This window comes from Anomaloglossus baeobatrachus, chromosome 5 (genome assembly GCF_048569485.1).
Source record: "Anomaloglossus baeobatrachus isolate aAnoBae1 chromosome 5, aAnoBae1.hap1, whole genome shotgun sequence".
NCBI lineage: Eukaryota > Metazoa > Chordata > Amphibia > Anura > Aromobatidae > Anomaloglossus > Anomaloglossus baeobatrachus.
The window spans coordinates 590,254,049-590,269,203 of record NC_134357.1 but is presented as its reverse complement, the minus strand read 5'-3'; the positions used below and the strand labels follow the sequence as shown (position 1 = coordinate 590,269,203).

General features: G+C 39.0%; 1 protein-coding gene across 8 annotated transcripts in view; it reads right to left on the bottom strand.

Moving 5' to 3' along the window:
• The window catches only part of SHISA6 (shisa family member 6), a 413,757-nt gene that overhangs the window by 28,754 nt on the left and 369,848 nt on the right, over positions 1-15,155 (bottom strand). For 7 of the 8 annotated variants that reach the window (XM_075351450.1, XM_075351451.1, XM_075351453.1 and 4 more), the window contains one exon: positions 11,927-11,989. The exons of the other annotated variant lie outside the window; for it this stretch is intronic. In XM_075351450.1, coding sequence (XP_075207565.1) covers positions 11,927-11,989 — 63 coding nt within the window. The remainder of the gene's footprint in view (positions 1-11,926; positions 11,990-15,155) is intronic. 8 annotated transcript variants of the gene reach the window in all.

Here is a 15,155-nt window from a genome sequence, read left to right as displayed (position 1 = left end):
CCTGGACATCTCCTGTATATAATTATATATGTACAGCTGGTATAACCTGGGCATCTCCTGCATATAATTATATATGTGCAGCCGGTATAACCTGGGCATCTCCTGTATATAATTATATATGTACAGCCGGTATAACCTGGGTATCTCCTGTGTATAATTATATATGTACAGCCGGTATAACCTGGACATCTCCTGTATATAATTATATATGTACAGCTGCTATAACCTGGGCATCTCATGTATATAATTATATATGTACAGCTGGTATAACCTGGGCATCTCCCGTATATAATTATATATGTACAGCCGGTATAACCTGGACATCTCCTGTATATAATTATATATGTACAGCCGGTATAACCTGGGCATCTCCTGTATATAATTATATATGTACAGCCGGTATAACCTGGGCATCTCCTGTATATAATTATATATGTACAGCCGGTATAACCTGGACATCTCCTGTATATAATTATATATGTACAGCCGGTATAACCTGGCATCTCCTGTATATAATTATATATGTACATCCGGTATAACCTGGACATCTCCTATATATAATTATATATGTACAGCCGGTATAACCTGGGCATCTCCTGTATATAATTATATATGTACAGCTGGTATAACCTGGGTATCTCCTGTATATAATTATATATGTACAGCTGGTATAACCTGGGCATCTCCTGTATATAATTATATATGTACAGCTGCTATAACCTGGGCATCTCCTGTATATAATTATATATGTACAGCCGGTATAACCTGGGCATCTCCTGTATATAATTATATATGTACAGCTGGTATAACCTGGACATCTCCTGTATATAATTATATATGTACAGCCGGTATAACCTGGGTATCTCCTGTATATAATTATATATGTACAGCCGGTATAACCTGGACATCTCCTGTATATAATTATATATGTACAGCCGGTATAACCTGGACATCTCCTGTATATAATTATATATGTACAGCTGGTATAACCTGGACATCTCCTGTATATAATTATATATGTACAGCTGGTATAACCTGGGCATCTCCTGCATATAATTATATATGTGCAGCCGGTATAACCTGGACATCTCCTGTATATAATTATATATGTACAGCTGGTATAACCTGGGCATCTCCTGCATATAATTATATATGTGCAGCCGGTATAACCTGGGCATCTCCTGTATATAATTATATATGTACAGCCGGTATAACCTGGGTATCTCCTGTGTATAATTATATATGTACAGCCGGTATAACCTGGACATCTCCTGTATATAATTATATATGTACAGCTGCTATAACCTGGGCATCTCATGTATATAATTATATATGTACAGCTGGTATAACCTGGGCATCTCCCGTATATAATTATATATGTACAGCCGGTATAACCTGGACATCTCCTGTATATAATTATATATGTACAGCCGGTATAACCTGGGCATCTCCTGTATATAATTATATATGTACAGCCGGTATAACCTGGGCATCTCCTGTATATAATTATATATGTACAGCCGGTATAACCTGGACATCTCCTGTATATAATTATATATGTACAGCCGGTATAACCTGGCATCTCCTGTATATAATTATATATGTACATCCGGTATAACCTGGACATCTCCTATATATAATTATATATGTACAGCCGGTATAACCTGGGCATCTCCTGTATATAATTATATATGTACAGCTGGTATAACCTGGGTATCTCCTGTATATAATTATATATGTACAGCTGGTATAACCTGGGCATCTCCTGTATATAATTATATATGTACAGCTGCTATAACCTGGGCATCTCCTGTATATAATTATATATGTACAGCCGGTATAACCTGGGCATCTCCTGTATATAATTATATATGTACAGCTGGTATAACCTGGACATCTCCTGTATATAATTATATATGTACAGCCGGTATAACCTGGGTATCTCCTGTATATAATTATATATGTACAGCCGGTATAACCTGGACATCTCCTGTATATAATTATATATGTACAGCCGGTATAACCTGGACATCTCCTGTATATAATTATATATGTACAGCTGGTATAACCTGGACATCTCCTGTATATAATTATATATGTACAGCCGGTATAACCTGGGAATCTCCTGTATATAATTATATATGTACAGCCGGTATAACCCGGGCATCTCCTGTATATAATTATATATGTACAGCCGGTATAACCTGGACATCTCCTGTATATAATTATATATGTACAGCCGGTATAACCTGGACATCTCCTGTATATAATTATATATGTACAGCTGGTATAACCTGGACATCTCCTGTATATAATTATATATGTACAGCCGGTATAACCTGGGAATCTCCTGTATATAATGATATATGTACAGCCGGTATAACCTGGACATCTCCTATATATAATTATATATGTACAGCCGGTATAACCTGGGCATCTCCTGTATATAATTATATATGTACAGCTGGTATAACCTGGGTATCTCCTGTATATAATTATATATGTACAGCTGGTATAACCTGGGCATCTCCTGTATATAATAATATATGTACAGCTGCTATAACCTGGGCATTTCCTGTATATAATTATATATGTACAGCCGGTATAACCTGGGCATCTCCTGTATATAATTATATATGTACAGCCGGTATAACCTGGGCATCTCCTGTATATAATTATATATGTACAGCCGGTATAACCTGGGCATCTCCTGTATATAATTATATATGTACAGCCGGTATAACCTGGGCATCTCCTGTATATAATTATATATGTACAGCTGGTATAACCTGGGCATCTCCTGCATATAATTATATATGTGCAGCCGGTATAACCTGGACATCTCCTGTATATAATTATATATGTACAGCCGGTATAACCTGGGCATCTCCTGTGTATAATTATATATGTACAGCCGGTATAACCTGGACATCTCCTGTATATAATTATATATGTACAGCTGCTATAACCTGGGCATCTCATGTATATAATTATATATGTACAGCTGGTATAACCTGGGCATCTCCCGTATATAATTATATATGTACAGCCGGTATAACCTGGACATCTCCTGTATATAATTATATATGTACAGCCGGTATAACCCGGGCATCTCCTGTATATAATTATATATGTACAGCTGGTATAACCTAGGCATCTCCTGTATATAATTATATATGTACAGCCGGTATAACCCGGGCATCTCCTGTATATAATTATATATGTACAGCTGGTATAACCTGGATATCTCCTGTATATAATTATATATGTACAGCCGGTATAACCCGGGCATCTCCTGTATATAATTATATATGTACAGCCGGTATAACCTGGGCATCTCCTGTATATAACTATATATGTACAGCTGGTATAACCTGAGCATCTCCTGTATATAAATATATATGTACAGCCGGTATAACCTGGACATCTCCTGTATATAATTATATATGTACAGCCGGTATAACCTGGGAATCTCCTGTATATAATTATATATGTACAGCCGGTATAACCTGGACATCTCCTATATATAATTATATATGTACAGCCGGTATAACCTGGGCATCTCCTGTATATAATTATATATGTACAGCCGGTATAACCTGGGCATCTCCTGTATATAATTATATATGTACAGCCGGTATAACCTGGGCATCTCCTGTATATAATTATATATGTACAGCTGGTATAACCTGGACATCTCCTGTATATAATTATATATGTACAGCTGGTATAACCTGGGCATCTCCTGTATATAATTATATATGTACAGCTGGTATAACCTGGGCATCTCATGTATATAATTATATATGTACAGCTGGTATAACCTGGGCATCTCCCGTATATAATTATATATGTACAGCCGGTATAACCTGGGCATCTCCTGTGTATAATTATATATGTATAGCTGGTATAACCTGGACATCTCCTGTATATAATTATATATGTACAGCCGGGATAACCTGGGTATCTCCTGTATATAATTATATATGTACAGCTGCTATAACCTGGGCATCTCCTGTATATAATTATATATGTACAGCCGGTATAACCTGGACATCTCCTGTATATTATTATATATGTACAGCTGGTATAACCTGGACATCTCCTGTATATAATTATATATGTACAGCCGGTATAACCTGGACATCTCCTGTATATAATTATATATGTACAGCCGGTATAACCTGGGAATCTCCTGTATATAATTATATATGTACAGCCGGTATAACCTGGACATCTCCTGTATATAATTATATATGTACAGCCGGTATAACCTGGGAATCTCCTGTATATAATTATATATGTACAGCCGGTATAACCTGGACATCTCCTGTATATAATTATATATGTACAGCCGGTATAACCTGGGCATCTCCTGTATATAGTTATATATGTACAGCCGGTATAACCTGGACATCTCCTGTATATAATTATATATGTACAGCTGGTATAACCTGGACATCTCCTGTATATAATTATATATGTACAGCCGGTATAACCTGGGAATCTCCTGTATATAATTATATATGTACAGCCGGTATAACCCGGGCATCTCCTGTATATAATTATATATGTACAGCCGGTATAACCTGGACATCTCCTGTATATAATTATATATGTACAGCCGGTATAACCTGGACATCTCCTGTATATAATTATATATGTACAGCTGGTATAACCTGGACATCTCCTGTATATAATTATATATGTACAGCCGGTATAACCTGGGAATCTCCTGTATATAATTATATATGTACAGCCGGTATAACCTGGACATCTCCTATATATAATTATATATGTACAGCCGGTATAACCTGGGCATCTCCTGTATATAATTATATATGTACAGCCGGTATAACCTGGGTATCTCCTGTATATAATTATATATGTACAGCTGGTATAACCTGGGCATCTCCTGTATATAATAATATATGTACAGCTGCTATAACCTGGGCATCTCCTGTATATAGTTATATATGTACAGCCGGTATAACCTGGGCATCTCCTGTATATAATTATATATGTACAGCCGGTATAACCTGGGCATCTCCTGTATATAATTATATATGTACAGCCGGTATAACCTGGGCATCTCCTGTATATAATTATATATGTACAGCCGGTATAACCTGGGCATCTCCTGTATATAATTATATATGTACAGCTGGTATAACCTGGGCATCTCCTGCATATAATTATATATGTGCAGCCGGTATAACCTGGACATCTCCTGTATATAATTATATATGTACAGCCGGTATAACCTGGGCATCTCCTGTGTATAATTATATATGTACAGCCGGTATAACCTGGACATCTCCTGTATATAATTATATATGTACAGCTGCTATAACCTGGGCATCTTATGTATATAATTATATATGTACAGCTGGTATAACCTGGGCATCTCCTGTATATAATTAGATATGTACAGCCGGTATAACCTGGGCATCTCCTGTATATAATTAGATATGTACAGCCGGTATAACCTGGGCATCTCCTGTATATAATTATATATGTACAGCCGGTATAACCTGGGCATCTCCTGTATATAATTATATATGTACAGCCGGTATAGCCTGGGAATCTCCTGTATATAATTATATATGTACAGCCGGTATAACCTGGACATCTCCTGTATATAATTATATATGTACAGCTGGTATAACCTGGGCATCTCCTGTATATAATTATATATGTACAGCCGGTATAACCTGGGCATCTCCCGTATATAATTATATATGTACAGCCGGTATAACCTGGACATCTCCTGTATATAATTATATATGTACAGCCGGTATAACCCGGGCATCTCCTGTATATAATTATATATGTACAGCTGGTATAACCTGGGCATCTCCTGTATATAATTATATATGTACAGCCGGTATAACCCGGGCATCTCCTGTATATAATTATATATGTACAGCTGGTATAACCTGGACATCTCCTGTATATAATTATATATGTACAGCCGGTATAACCCGGGCATCTCCTGTATATAATTATATATGTACAGCCGGTATAACCTGGGCATCTCCTGTATATAACTATATATGTACAGCTGGTATAACCTGAGCATCTCCTGTATATAATTATATATGTACAGCCGGTATAACCTGGACATCTCCTGTATATAATTATATATGTACAGCCGGTATAACCTGGGAATCTCCTGTATATAATTATATATGTACAGCCGGTATAACCTGGACATCTCCTATATATAATTATATATGTACAGCCGGTATAACCTGGGCATCTCCTGTATATAATTATATATGTACAGCCGGTATAACCTGGGCATCTCCTGTATATAATTATATATGTACAGCCGGTATAACCTGGGCATCTCCTGTATATAATTATATATGTACAGCTGGTATAACCTGGACATCTCCTGTATATAATTATATATGTACAGCTGGTATAACCTGGGCATCTCCTGTATATAATTATATATGTATAGCTGGTATAACCTGGGCATCTCCTGTATATAATTATATATGTACAGCTGGTATAACCTGGGCATCTCCTGTATATAATTATATATGTATAGCTGGTATAACCTGGGCATCTCCTGTATATAATTATATATGTACAGCTGCTATAACCTGGGCATCTCCTGTATATAATTATATATGTACAGCCGGTATATCCTGGGCATCTCCTGTATATAATTATATATGTACAGCCGGTATAACCTGGGCATCTCCTGTATATAATTATATATGTACAGCTGGTATAACCTGGACATCTCCTGTATATAATTATATATGTACAGCTGGTATAACCTGGGCATCTCCTGTATATAATTATATATGTATAGCTGGTATAACCTGGGCATCTCCTGTATATAATTATATATGTATAGCTGGTATAACCTGGGCATCTCCTGTATATAATTATATATGTACAGCTGGTATAACCTGGGCATCTCCTGTATATAATTATATATGTATAGCTGGTATAACCTGGGCATCTCCTGTATATAATTATATATGTACAGCTGGTATAACCTGGGCATCTCCTGTATATAATTTTATATGTACAGACGGTATAACCTGGGCATCTCCTGTATATAATTATATATGTACAGCTGGTATAACCTGGACATCTCCTGTATATAATTATATATGTACAGTTGGTATAACCTGGGTATCTCCTGTATTTAATTATATATGTATAGCTGGTATAACCTGGGCATCTCCTGTATATAATTATATATGTACAGCTGGTATAACCTGGACATCTCCTGTATATAATTATATATGTACAGCTGGTATAACCTGGGTATCTCCTGTATATAATTATATATGTATAGCTGGTATAACCTGGGCATCTCCTGTATATAATTATATATGTACAGCTGGTATAACTTGGGCATCTCCTGTATATAATTTTATATGTACAGACGGTATAACCTGGGCATCTCCTGTATATAATTATATATGTACAGCTGGTATAACCTGGACATCTCCTGTATATAATTATATATGTACAGTTGGTATAACCTGGGCATCTCCTGTATATAATTGTATATGTACAGCCGGTATAACCTGGGCATCTCCTGTATATAATTATATATGTACAGCCGGTATAACCTGGGCATCTCCTGTATATAATTATATATGTACAGCTGGTATAACCTGGGCATCTCCTGTATATAATTATATATGTACAGACGGTATAACCTGGGCATCTCCTGTATATAACTATATATGTACAGACGGTATAACCTGGGCATCTCCTGTATATAATTATATATGTACAGCCGGTATAACCTGGGCATCTCCTGTATATAATTATATATGTACAGCTGGTATAACCTGGGCATCTCCTGTATATAATTATATATGTACAGACGGTATAACCTGGGCATCTCCTGTATATAATTATATATGTACAGCTGGTATAACCTGGATATCTCCTGTATATAATTATATATGTACAGCTGGTATAACCTGGGCATCTCCTGTATATAATTATATATGTACAGCCGGTATAACCTGGGCATCCCCTGTATATAATTATATATGTACAGCTGGTATAACCTGGGCATCTCCTGTATATAATTATATATGTACAGCCGGTATAACCTGGGCATCTCCTGTATATAATTATATATGTACAGCCGGTATAACCTGGGCATCTCCTGTATATAATTATATATGTACAGCTGGTATAACCTGGGCATCTCCTGTATATAATTATATATGTACAGCCGGTATAACCTGGGCATCTCCTGTATATAATTATATATGTACAGCTGGTATAACCTGGACATCTCCTGTATATAATTATATATGTACAGCCGGTATAACCTGGGCATCTCCTGTATATAATTATATATGTACAGCCGGTATAACCTGGACATCTCCTGTATGTAATTATATATGTACAGCCGGTATAACCTGGACATCTCCTGTATATAATTATATATGTACAGCCGGTATAACCTGGGCATCTCCTGTATATAATTATATATGTACAGCCGGTATAACCTGGGCATCTCCTGTATATAATTATATATGTACAGCCGGTATAACCTGGGCATCTCCTGTATATAATTATATATGTACAGCCGGTATAACCTGGGCATCTCCTGTATATAATTATACATGTACAGCCGGTATAACCTGGGCATCTCCTGTATATAATTATATATGTACAGCCGGTATAACCTGGGTATCTCCTGTATATAATTATATATGTACAGACGGTATAACCTGGGCATCTCCTGTATATAATTATATATGTACAGACGGTATAACCTGGGCATCTCCTGTATATAATTATATATGTACAGCCGGTATAAGTTAAGCTTTATATATATATGGTAAGATATTTAATTCTCTCAGATATCAGCTCCTCCAGTCTTGAAGAAGATGAATATACCCTAACCACTTCCCGGTTGGAGCATCTTGTAGTCTCGTGTATAGATGCTATTTCGGAGACGCGGCGTGTGTTGGTTTCCGGCAGCGGTCACATCTGAACGTTGTGGCGTTTCATTTACATATGTTTCATGAGTAAACTCCGCAGCGGGAGTTGTGTGTTCTGCGGTTGGCTCCCGTCTCGGCAGAGCTGAGGTCACTGTCAATCACCCGCACGCTCTAATTGTGTGATCTACAGACAGACATCTCCAGGAGCTCAGAGGACCAGGCTCGATTACTCTCCTCCCTGAGGAGACCGTCATCTGCTCTGGATGATGCAATGTGTATGGCTCTAGATGTTAGAAGATGTCTAGAGCTTCGGGAACCCAACTCAAGATCCTCGGATTTCAGCAATTCAGATGCAAAACTTTTGCAAGCAACTCCGGGCTGTCTTGTTCCTTGGGCTTCAAATTTATTAGGTGAAGTTGATTCGCTCATCTCTATGGATGAACCACCCCATATTTTCATGGTTTCTTACTCTACCAGCCTCGGCTGGAATTGAGTTTATTAATGGTCATCTGGGGAAGGTTCTGATGATAAATGCACTTTGGCAAATCATCAAGATTCTCTGCTGGCAGGTCCTGTGAAATCACCAACCAATAATGTCCCCTATGTGCTCAATGGGAGTCAAGTCCAAAGATACTGCAGCCATAGGAGACAAGTCTAGAGTTGCTGCAGTCATGGGAAACATAATGGTAGACACTGCAGTCATGGGAGACAAGTCTGGAGATGCTGTAGGCATGGGAGACAAGTCTAGAGACACAGAAGTCAAGGAGACAAGTCTGGAGATGCTGTAGCCATGGGAGACAAGTCTAGAGACACAGAAGTCAAGGAGACAAGTCTGGAAACACTCTAGCCAGAGGATGCACGTCCGGAGACACTGCTGGCATGGGAGACAAGTGTGAAGATGCTGCAGCCATGGGAGACAAGTCCGGAGACACTGCAGCCATAGGAGAGAAGTCCAGAGACACGTTAGCCTTGGAGGCAAGTTTGGGGACACTGCAGCCATAGGCAGCAAGTCCAGGAACACTGCAGCCATAGGAGGCAAGCCCAGAGATGCTGCAGACATAGGGGACAAGACCGGAGATACTGCAGCCATACAAGAAAAGTCTGGAGACACTGCAGCCATGGGAGACAAATCCGGACATACTGCATCTATAGAAGGCAAGTCCAGAGGCACTGCAGCTATAGGAGACAAGTCTGGAGATGCTGTAACCATCAAAGGCAAGTTCAGAGACACTGCAGCCATAGAAGACAAGTCCGGAGAAACTGCAGCCTTAGGAAGCAATTCTGGAGACACTGTAGACACATGAGGCAAGTCCAGTGATGCTGCAGCTATGGAAGACAAGTCTAGAAACACTAGAGACACTGCAGCCATAGGAAGCAAGTACCTAGACACTGCAGCCATAAGAGGCAATCTGGAGTTGCTGCAGCCATGGGAGGCAAGTCCGGAGACACTGCAGCCATAGGCGGCAATCCGGAGAAGCTGCAACCATAAAAGACAAGTCCAGAGACACTGCAGACAATTCCGGAGATGCTGCAGCCAAGGGAGACAAGTGTAGAGACACCACAGACACTGCAGCCATAGGAGGCAAGTCCCAAAACACTGCAGCAATAAGAGGCAAGTCTGGAGATGCTGCAGCCATGGGAGGATAGTCCGGAGACACTACAGCCATAATAGGTTGCAAGTCTGGAGATCCTACCACTGTAGGCAACAAGTCCAGTGACACTGCAGCCACGGGAGACAAGTCTGGAAATGCTGCAGCCATGGGAGGCATGTCCACAGACAATGCAGCCATATGAGACAAATCTGGAGATGCTGCAGCCAAAGAAGGCAAGTCCAGAGATGCTGTAGTCATGGGAGACAAGTCCGCAGACAATGCAACCATGACAGCAGGTTTAGGTCCTACATATTTCTCATAGTGGTGTCAGCAACATGTGGCCGGGGGGTGTCATGTTGAAAAACGTCTCCTAAGACCCTTTGGAGAAGTGGCCATAACACTGGTTCCACCACCAAATCAATGTAATACTGATCTGATAGTGCACATAGAATGAAACCTATAATCCAGGGAGTAGAACTGGTTTGATGTTCCCTCATGATGGTCTCTTTATTGAGCTCAAGCCACCTCTCTAAAATGCTTTTAAGGTATAGATCAGGACAACAAAGTGACAGGAATAATGGAGGTATGTCCTCTTTAGCAACGAGTCCCAATTTTGGTCTTAGACACAATGGAGATAAGTCTGTAGACCACGAGGCCAACACTTTGCAGAGATCTTCAAGGTGGTCCTACTTCTGGGATTATCCCTTTTTTCATTGTTTGCATATCGCTAACATTTTTATCCATCCTGTGAATTTCACGACTTTTCATTTGTGGTGATCTGGGTTCAATGTTGATGGACATAGGTTCTTCAGTAATAAGGAGTCCCCACCACCTAGGAATCAATGTCATGTTGGAACGTTGGTCAACTTATGACACATCAGAAGTCAAGACTGGTGGACAGTCATGGTTCTGACATTCCAATTTTCATTATCAGCATTACATATGGTTGAATTGAAGGGAAATTCTATCTTTGGCTATCTTCTGATATGTCATGGAGACAAACCAGAAGACAAACTTGATGACCATTAAATGAGACTTCTACTGAACATATAAGATCACCTAATCCACAGAATTCCGAATACTGAAGTGTATACCCTAATAGTATTATAGACTGCACACACCTAAGACGAACACATACAGTGAAACAATGTGGAATACAATACAGGACGGATACAACATAGTATAAACCATATACATGAGGTGTCCGTAGCCCTCGCCATGTGAGCCTACAAACTACTGCCAACTGGGCTGTTCCCTTATAGTCTCTAATGTTGAATGGTGGCCAATGGTCTTGGATGAAGTCAGAATCTCCACAACTCTACTTCTAACCTGGGTGCCCTCAGGGCTACAGGGAAAATTGCATATAGACCTAAAACCTAGAAAGGGTCTTACCGTTTGTGGGTGTCTGGGAGGCGTTATTGAGCACGAGGTGATTATAATTTTGCTGATGGTCACCTAAAAAGAAAATAAAATGTTGTCTATAAATAAATATTTGTTCGGATGATGAAGTTGATGATGGTTGGATGTTGTGAAGGTCATTACTAGTTATGAGTGAGCACTACCATGCTCGAGTGCTTGGTGCTCTTAACTAATGATGAGAGAGCTCTACCATGCTTAGGTGGTTGGTACTCACAATTAGCAGTTGGATATTTGGATAGGCGCGACTCGAGTATTCGAGTATAATGAAAGTCAACGGGGAAATCAAGCATTGTTACGGGAAATCTTCTGGAAAAATGCTCAAGTCCCCCATTGACTTCCATTTTACTCGGGTACTTGAGTCGCGCCCAACAGAGCACCAAACTGCTCATTACGAATACCAACCAACCAAGCATGGTAGTGCTCGCTCATCACTACTTATTACTATTCTTTTGCCTATTTTGAGTCTGCGTATGTTGGATTGAGGAGCAAGGAAACTTGGAAAACGATAATAAGGTTACAACATTATCAGGATGGCAATATTTCCAAATCTGTAGATCTTCCTCAAATCATGACTACCTGGTCACTCAATTTAGAAGGAGCCTTAAAACATTGACTTTGAAGACCATAGATACTTTTTTTTTTCTACCACATTAATTATGGAATCATAGACTGTTAGAATTGGAAGAGACTTCCAGGGTCATCATTAGCAAAAAGCAAGGATCTGGTGAACTTTGTTGTGACATGCAGAAATAATTTCAGATTTTGCCAAAATTGTTCTGATCTATCAAAAAATATATTCACCAGAAGACAATGTAACATCTCCAGTGACCATAAACCCGTGAACTCTACCATACCAAGAAGATCAGAACATCTCTTAGACCCACCATAATATTGCTCTTCAATGGCACACAACAGAAGGATCTAGGGACTTGGAGCTTCATGGATTGGAGATGTAATTTCAGATTTTGCCAAAATAGTGCTAATCTATCGAAATATGTATTAGCCAGAAGGCAATGTTACATCTCCAGTGACCATAAATCCGTGAACTCTACCATACCAAGAAGATCAGAACACCTCTTAGACCCACCATAATATTGCTCTTCAATGGCACACAACAGAAGGATCTGGGGACTTGGAGCTTCGTGGATTGGAGATGTAATTTCAGATTTTGCTAAAATCGTTCTAATCTATCGAAATATGTATTCACCAGAAGGAAATGTTACATCTCCAGTGACCATAAATCCGTGAACTCTACCATACCAAGAAGATCAGAACACCTCTTAGACCCACCATAATATTGCTCTTCAATGGCACACAACAGAAGGATCTAGGGACTTGGAGCTTCGTGGATTGGAGATGTAATTTCAGATTTTGCCAAAATCGTGCTAATCTATCGAAATATGTATTCACCAGAAGGCAATGTTACATCTCCAGTGACCATAAATCCGTGAACTCTACCATACCAAGAAGATCAGAACACCTCTTAGACCCACCATAATATTGCTCTTCAATGGCACACAACAGAAGGATCTGGGGACTTGGAGCTTCGTGGATTGCAAATGTAATTTCAGATTTTGCTAAAATCGTTCTAATCTATCGAAATATGTATTTGCCAGAAGGCAATGTTACATCTCCAGGGACCATAAATCCGTGAACTCTACCAAAATAAAGAAGATCAGAATACCTTTTAGACCCACCATAATATTGGTCTTCAATGGCACACAACAGTAGTTTAATTGGCTCAAATTTGTGTAAAAAAACCCAAGAAGATCAGAATACCTTTTAGGCCCACCATGATGGCACACAACAGAAGATAAATTGGCTAAAATTTGTGCCAAAAATGGCATTCTCGCCTTGTTCCACATTTATCATGAGTTTTAGGCAATTTTAGATGGTTATGAAAAGGATCTAGAAGGGGAATATGGCTTTCGGAAAAAGGAATTGGTTGAAAAATGCTTGAGATTGTACAAAAACGTTGTACCGATTGTAAATTTTGTAAGTATTGGTCTACAGTAAGCCAACCAAAGCATTCGATTATTGTATGATTATTCCAACTTCAACATGGCAGTCCCTAAAAATCTACGGTCATCAATCATTCCAATCCAACCATGTGCTGATGAGGTCCTCAAGATTGAAACAGATCTATCCTCAATGTCAATCTCGAGCTTAAAAGGGTTTTAATTTGAAAGACAGGTTAAAGACTGAGTCAGATTGCCGGTGGTGGGCAAGAATAAAGGGTCTTGTTCTGAGGTTACTCAAAAAGTTGAGATGTAAGGACACGGAGATGGGAGATCATTGTGTTTTCAACCAAGAATATGGTTGCTGGACCTCCATACTTTGTCTTTGACCACATCTCCTGCCGTAAAAAGCTTTTCGACCTTGGAAAGGAAGCTCCATATTTAGAATTGGCAAAGTGGCAGCCATGTTGGTAATCGCCCAACTTTTTCAAACACTTGAAGTAGGATTTTAACATAATTTGGAAGAGGACAATTCAAGGACTTGATTTGAGGAAACCTGCTAATGATTATTTCAGAATTGGCGGCCATTACTGTAGACTCCGCGTAGACGGCGCTTCTCTTTAATCGGCATCATTGCTTCGTTAAAAGGTAATAATTAAAAATCAAACATAAATATTACCTCCTCTTCCTTGGCACAGAAGACACAAGGGATGAGTGTGGATACTAATTGCCATTGTGTGAGTGAATTACAACCTGCAGGTCTATAATTTTATGAGAAATTAGCCGTTGGGAGAAGGAGCTTCCCAAGAAGGAGGAAGAGGGGAGTTTTATTGGGGGATTTTAGAAGAGATAATCAAGTCATTCATAACCCCGGGAGACACGGCGCGGATCACCTTATCTGTCACCGGACTTGACAAAGGATTATTGGGATTTTTACGTTCGGCGGTAATGAATCATGATCTGTGTACTGTACAAATGCTCAGTGTGAGCTCGCGAATGCAAATATGACCTTTTCTATCGGAGGATTACAATTCGAGGAGCAGGCCTCCTCGTTTTCTCCATTAGCTGATACGGCTCATAGGAATTTCTTACAGATAATCGCTGTAACCTTTCACAGATGGGGGATTTTAAAAAAGGTGGTTGGGGGGTTAAGGTTTGTCTTCCAGGCTGAGATTACAGTGTATAAGGTTAGGATTAAGACTAAGGTAAAGATTGGGGTTAAAGGGGTTGTTAGGATTATAATA